Genomic DNA, 7,500 nt, shown 5'->3' on the forward strand with positions numbered 1-7,500 from the left:
TAAACCATGTGAGCGTTACCTTACCAATGGAAATGGGCCCACACATTTCATCAGTAGGGCTAACGCTCACATGGTTCATATGGGGTAGAAACCTAGCATTTCACATTACACTCTAATCAGTTAAGTCTGTTCAAATATAAGTGCTACACAGCCAACGCTTGCAAAAACTTAATCCTTCCTAGCAGTGTTTATTTTTTTGAAAGGTTATCCTCTTATTTTTCATGTTAGCCAACCTCTGAGACACTATTTTGGCCCTTTAGTTAATAGGGCATGAACAATCACCTAATGTCTCCTCAATGGTAAAGCATTCCTCCTCAACATCTGCATCAGGTCCTCTTAACCACTGGAGTGCTGTTAATGCCTCACTTCGTCTGTTATTCCCAAGAGACCAGCGTGGGGTCTCTGGCATGGTATACATGAAGATGACAAGTAATGCTGGTGGCATTGCACCAATGAGAGCCAGCCATCGCCAGTTAACAATGGCCCCCATGACATATGCAAGCAAGAGGCCCCCAGTCACTGCTAGCTGGTTAACGGAACCCAGCATGCCACGAAGACGTGCAGGAACAATCTCTGCAATATATACCTATTACAAAAAAAACAACAAGACTAAAAAAAGTCTGACCTCCCCATTGTGCATGTGCATTTCATGACCAACTTGTCCATGGGGTTACTCCACTTGCTTAGGCCTTTTTTTGTTTTTACATGTAGACATCTTTTTACTTGATAAAAAGGGTTCTTACCCTGCTAGCAAGTGGTCAAAGATTGTCAGATTCCTGAACAAGAAAATAAATCTACTTGTCCCAAATGACTAGATGGGGTTTTTCAGTGAGAGCACTGGGAAATTTATTTATTTATTTAATTTATTTATTAGAGAAATAACCAGGACTGACTGCAGATGAGACACAGTAAGTCTTTTGGGCCAATCTTTGCTGAGGTTAAATTGTTTTCAAATTGACAGGATTTTTGATACCATTCTGCTAACTTACTGGTACTGAGAGAGAGACCATTCCACATGCAAGGCCACAAATAATACGGCCAGCATACAACATGGCATGGTTTTTTCCAAAAGCAATGAGAAGCCATCCCAGCTCAAAAGGCAAAACACATGCTATAACTGTGCCTTTGCGACCCAAGTAGTCAATTGTCCATCCCCCGATTAGACTGCCAAACATGGCACCAACTGTAACCAAGGACTGCAAAAAGAAAAAAAGATTTGAAAAAGGCAATTAAAGATTTAAAGCTGATGAAATCCAGTTCAACACTGAGCAACATTAGTACATGTACAATGTACTGGTGAAGTTGACATCCAACTCCAGAATAAAATTCAATGTGCACACATAATCATGATGATGATAAATATACAAATAACAAGTACAGTATGTTGCCCAGTTTCCGGTCACTTTAGTTTGTAATCGCCCTAACTTCTTGTTTATGCACGGAAACTTTCTCATTTTTCTACAAGAGACAGTTCATTTATTTACCTTTATAATATATACGGAGATCGGCTGCCCACCTCAAGTACTAAAGAAATTATGCCATTTTTTGCAAAACTAGTAAGTTGCCCAGTTTCCGGCCAGCGAGTCCAGTTTCCGGCCATCAATAGAAAGCAGAAATTTCATTCAATCCGCTCGACTAAACGGACTTCCAAGGCTATCTCGATGTGGCTTAGCGACTGTACTTATGGGATTAGAGCAAAATGGTTACTTAGGGGTGTATGGTAGGGCATAGATAGCTGCTAACTATGGGTAGGGTATAACCTTGACAAAGCCCGCGCGATATTCTCTGAGAAGAGGCACCGGCAATTAACACACACATGTGAGTTAATATCTACCTCATTACGCCATGCTTGCTTAAGCTATGTACATTTCATTAATTTCTCGAGTAGTAAGTTATAAAATTTCATTAATTCAAATAAGTTTTAAACTATCTATCTGTGAGTGCAGATCAGTGGCCGGAAACTGGCGTAGTATGCGAAAATCTTAGCTAGGATTTAGACTTCTGACGTTCGCAAACAGCTAAGTTCTAGCTTATGATGACAGGTCCCTTAATTACTTCCATCTTCAATGTAAATTCTTTCAAAAATTATCAAGCTCCGTGAACTATTTCCTATTAAACGAGTTATTTATTTACGTACGGTAGCTTTGCTGTGCAGTGAAAAGGCCAAAAATTAGCCGGTAAGATTTTACTCACCTGAACAAAATCCCTTCTTGTTCGCTCGTTTCTCAACCAAAAAGCCTGCCTAAACCATCAGTTGATAGCGGAGATGTTCGTTTTTTTCCAACCGATCGCTTCGGTGGATCAAGAGTTAAAATCCCATCAAAAATAACCAAGTTTACCATTTTTTGGCCGGAAACTGGTACTGGCCGGAAACTGGGCAACACACTGTAATCTAATATTACTGGAAAGACTTCAAACTAAATCAGATCAACTTTTACATGAGAGGGCAACATGGAGTACCTTGTGAATAACCCAGAGATGCCAAACTCTGGAGATTTTTTTCATCCGGCACAGACTTGTCATCATTCGGCACGCATTTGATTTTTGCGGCCAGACCATCAGTGAAATGTTTCAGTCACAGCAAGGTAGTCTTATGTACTACACATGGAATTTGATGTGAAAGGCACTAAAAGCTGTTGTCTAATTGATCGAAGGAAACAGAAAATAACCTTGCATCGTTCGAATTAACCACTTATGCCCATGTGCAGAAGGTCGTGATTCATACCTCCTGGAAAAAGCTTAAGTAAGCAGTCCAATATTAAACGAAGAATTAATTTTGCTTAATAGCTTTCAGAGAAAAGAAGGTTTTGTCGTGCAAGAAAGCAAGTGAAAATAATATTCATCCATGGGAAACAAACATGTTCGGCCATCGATCAATTGGTATCATGTTTTCTTTTATTTTCACTTTTCTTTCAAAAGTTAAACAATGTTATTCCTACGTCGCAAGATTGTACAGCGAGTAGACAAATTTTACTTATTTATTATAACAGCTTTGCGTAAATTGTCGTTATCATTATTTTTACTTTTACTGCACACAGCTGGTTACTGTTTACAATACAAATTGTGAAGTATATTTTAGCACCGCCTGGTAAAATAAACGACATTTTATCGAGAAAAAACGTTGTGCATGGTGTATTGTGTATGTCCTGTAGAAGCAACTTGAAATATTACCAATTTTTTTTTTGTGACCGCTAAATGCTGCTTGACCTCGAAGGTCTTATTGGTCACAAAAGCTTTTGTTTTAACTTGACCACTTTTTGGGAATCTCCTCTGGGAATATAACATTTACCTTTTTGAAACATACATTACACGGTAAAGATTATTTATTTAACTAGCCGTTTTTATCAAAAGTGAAATGCTGCAAGTGAGAGAATTGTTTCTGCAAGTATCTGGAAATTGTTGGAATCCTATAGCAGCATTCTCTGACTGGCAAGGAAACGAGCCACTAGCCCTGGAGACAATTACCAAGGTCAAAGTCTCTATTGGCAAGGAGGCAGTCAACCATAACGGGCTACATGTATTTCTCCAAACTGTCATAGGACCAAGCAATACAATACAAGCAATACTTAATTGACCACTCCCCATAGGGGCTTTTCAGGGCCAATGAAACACAATCACGACAGAGCAGAACAACAACAACAACAACAACAACAACAACAACTGTTACGAACCAGTTGTCTATTTACAAGTGTTGGCCGAGAAGTTGAACCAGGGACTCCCAGGAACAAATTCAACAAATGGTCAGAACGTAGAAGTAAAAAGTAAAGTCAATTTATTTAAGTTGATAGTTCCTTCAGTTACGAAACTGGTATCAATGGAAGACGATGGTGCGCCTTTTACCCTGCTCCCTCTGTCAGTGCTCCGTTTCATGGATATTTAAAGCTATAGCTACACGGATCAGAGGAAAGTGGAAACAGATGTTGAAGTCACCGAGGATCGAACTGGGGACCCCTTGCTCCGAAAGCCGCGCACTAAGAGCAGAGTAGAGAACCGACAAACTAGAATCCGGGAATCGATCCTGGGTACTCACACCACTGCACCAGCCCTGCTCCCCTGGGAACTCCAGAACTCAAGGCAAGCGTGACTCCTAACCACTGGGTGGCACTGCATCCTTTTGAACCCTCTTTAATCACGGTAGTACCTTGTTTGTTAATGTTTGGATGTTTTTCTAGCACCAAAGTTACATGTATAGATGGCAGCATTCCCATTTAAGTTCTTATTGAATATGAATATAAAAGAGTTATACTGTATATATATTTTGTTTTTTTCCGAGTTTTAACACTCAACACCAATAAAGAGTTGTTACCCAATAAAACATGTACAATTAACACCACTTAATTAACCCTCCCTTAAGCGGACATCCATCCTATTTTTCTTTGGTGTCTGCTTAGTATATAAAATCTGTGAGAAACCACTGTCCTGACGAGTGAAAAGTTCACTTCTGTTGTCCGTCCGTGGCTCAAAAACATTGCCTAGTAGCTGCACCCTGATTGGCCAATACTCAGTTCTTTTATTTATCTTGACATTTGATTGGTTGATGGAAAGTATCCAGATTTTTCTCAAACTGGACTGTTTGTTCAAAGATGAAGTAAACGTTCCAGCAAAAATTATCCAATTTATTTTAAATTTGGACAGTTGGCAAAAATTAATTACAAATAGATCTGTTGGCAATATTGGATTTTGATGCAGCTATATAATTATGGGAATATTTCTCATAAGCAGACAGCTCTACTGATGGACACTATACAATCTTATGCACCTTTCAATGTTAAGGGGTGGGGGGGCTAACCATGATGGGGCTTTGACTGTGAGGTCTGTCCCACCATCTTGGATAATGACGAGGGCTTACAAATGAACCTCTTTTCCTCCCCTACTACGCGAGAGTTAACTGTATGTTTGTTTAAATAACGTCACTTAAAATGGCGGGTTTTTTGTTATTTAGCGGCCGAAGGGCGAGGTGTAACTTTTACTATAAACGGTGCATGATTTACTCGAAAACTTTACGCCAGTCCCGCTTCTCGTCCGGTCTAAACTGACTGCCCCTGGGTCTCCGAGGATGGATCATACAGGACCGAATTTTGAAGCTTAGAACACTCGGGAACTCTTTTGGACATGTCAGCCTAGCCTTTTCATGGATCGTAAAACTTCGTCGCACCGGTGACACAAAACGCTCCCACGAATTTGTCAACTTAAGCTTACCTTGATTTTTGTGAGTAGAAATTACATGAGAAAAATTCAATGTTTGACTCACCGAAAACCAGGAGGCTTGTTGGCTTGTAAGTCGAACAGAAGTATCTTCGTCACGTTCTTCCAAATCCACCACAGCCGACGAAGAGTAAGCCAAGGAATATCCGAAGCTGAGGGGACCCAAAGCGGCAATGAATGTGGCTAGAATTGGCTTCCAAACCCTGTCATTTCTGGCAACATTGTTCGACTGAATCGACTGCGATTTCTGAAAGCTGTTCTCTAACTCAGACGACTTCATCTTGAAAAACTATCAGGCTGCTTGTGACAGGGCATCAATCGACTATTTTTATAAATGAAAGACGTAATAACCATCATGTGACCATCCACACACCTTTGGGGTGGACATCATGGAAAGTTCGGAAGCAGGTTAGGACTCTCGGCGGCAAAGCACTATCAAGCTCGTGAACCGGCAAGAAGTTAATTCGTGAAATTTTTGCCGTCAAGGGTTAAACTGGCAAGCACTTCTAATTTTGCCATCAAGGTTTGCGTCTTTGTTAGGAGCCATACCAAAACCCAACCATCTTAAAATATGCATTTTTGGAGTCAGATGCGGAAAATATAAATTATTAACTTAACCGAGGATTTGCGTAAACTTTTGTTTCACGTTTTCAACTTTATACTTTTGCCATTCAAGATTGACTTCTTCTAATGAAAAGTTATGCCAAAAATCAGCGTTGAACAGCATTTGGGAGTAGAAATACACTCTTTCGTTAATTATTGTTAATCTGGGTTAGCGTTAATCGGTTTTTGAACAACCGGGCTCTGGACAAACAGCGCAAGAGAATTCCTGAAACTTGGCATTTGTCAACTTATCGACAGCATGTCTTTTCTTTACTTTGACGTCTTGATCAACTGGACTCTATCAACACCTTCTTACAAACATTTTAGACCGTGCGTCTGGATCGATGAGCCTTATTGTCTAAAATATGCGATCATTGTCAGTTTTCTAGTGGCTTCTGTATTCTTTCATTTCCACCGATTTGCAAGAGCTTGCAAAAGATGACTTCACGCAGGGGAGAAACTCGTAAAAACGTGTGGAACTCGCCTTTCGCCGAATCACAACAACTTCCAATACCACGAGTATTCTCTATTTTAGAATTCCCCATAATACACTTTGTTTGCCACCCAAATTATGGGTAAACTATTGTTCACAAATGCTCTTGGGAACACTGCATATTTCCGAGAGAATTTGAAAACAATGGTTTATGCAAAATTTGGGGGGCAAACAAAGTGCAAAGTCTCTGCGACAAGTCGCTCCGTGTGTACTACTTGCAAAACATCTTCCAAAGTATACTCAGTCACGCCATCGATCACATGAGAGTTCCATGCTTCTCGGGCGATTGATGAAGAAGAAACGAGAGGCTGCGGGTAGCCTATATTCTGTTAATTAGCCAGGCTGATTTCCGGTTGATATCGTTGCCCATATCTTCGAATGTTACGTAATTTTTCCCAGCCTAAAGGTGGATTTTCACTGTCGCGTAAATTTTACGTAGGTCACGCACGTGTATTTGTGTGGTTTTACGTGTGTAAACTCAATGCAAGCCTGAGAATGTATGCACAGCTTGCCGGTTTAAGGTGGGGCTTTACCTGAAAAAAGCCCACTTTTTGTATAGCATGTAGCAATCACAGTTTTAATCCAAACCATAACAAACTTTATATAACTGGAAAGCTTATACTCCAAAGGTTCTGAAAACGAATGTTTTTATGCACTGCCAGCAAAAGTAACCTGGTACCAGGCTGTCAAAGGCACTACCCGCAGTGCAAAACCCTCGGGTACCTGAGAAAAGATTTCTCTTTGCAGACTTCACAGACAAATAAACTTCTTATGTTATTTCAAAGAATAGTACCTAATTGTTGATATGAATGGAGGATTTTGCAAAATTGAAAAATCACATGCCAAAAGAGCCATCTCAAGTTAAACCATCAAAATGTGGGGGATTTTTCATTGATCATTTTTTCCCCAGCAAGCCCTTGACAAATTCCCTCATTCATATCAATTCATTTAATGAGCACTAACTCTCCTGAAAATTTCAGGTCAATAGCTTAAATCTTTCTTGAAATATCTTTTCTCAAAGGCAAAAATCGCTCGTTTTGAGAAAACAGACTTAAAGTTTACAACAAATTATATATTATGATTGTTCGGGGAAAAGAATATCAGTGGGTGGAAAACTATCCAGATTTAGTTCTCAGAGGCTTAAGGGAGCCCTTAGAATCCTCCAGGGTCATAGCTTGGTCCATCAATTTCAAGAAGGG

General features: G+C 39.9%; 2 protein-coding genes across 3 annotated transcripts in view; both read right to left on the reverse strand.

The window, feature by feature from the left end:
- LOC138004007 (solute carrier family 2, facilitated glucose transporter member 8-like) overlaps nt 1-7,500 on the reverse strand; it is a 17,202-nt gene that overhangs the window by 5,750 nt on the left and 3,952 nt on the right. The window contains exons 1-3 of one of the 2 annotated variants that reach the window (XM_068850382.1): nt 5,252-5,543; nt 990-1,196; nt 283-586 (exon numbers count right to left, since the gene is read on the reverse strand). In XM_068850382.1, coding sequence (XP_068706483.1) covers nt 283-586; nt 990-1,196; nt 5,252-5,485 — 745 coding nt within the window. In that variant the 5' untranslated portion in view covers nt 5,486-5,543. Of the gene's footprint in view, nt 1-282; nt 587-989; nt 1,197-5,251; nt 5,544-7,500 lie in introns of those variants that run through there. The other variant, XM_068850383.1, reaches the window with a different exon arrangement.
- Nucleotides 6,859-7,500, reverse strand: part of LOC138003144 (uncharacterized) — a 2,851-nt gene continuing 2,209 nt past the window's right edge. The window contains exon 2 of the mRNA XM_068849106.1: nt 6,859-7,500. This exon is cut by the window's right edge and continues 1,524 nt beyond it. Within this exon, the coding sequence (XP_068705207.1) occupies nt 7,454-7,500 (47 nt within the window). The 3' untranslated portion in view covers nt 6,859-7,453.

The sequence above is a fragment of the Montipora foliosa genome, chromosome 5 (genome assembly GCF_036669935.1).
Source record: "Montipora foliosa isolate CH-2021 chromosome 5, ASM3666993v2, whole genome shotgun sequence".
Classification (NCBI taxonomy): domain Eukaryota; kingdom Metazoa; phylum Cnidaria; class Anthozoa; order Scleractinia; family Acroporidae; genus Montipora; species Montipora foliosa.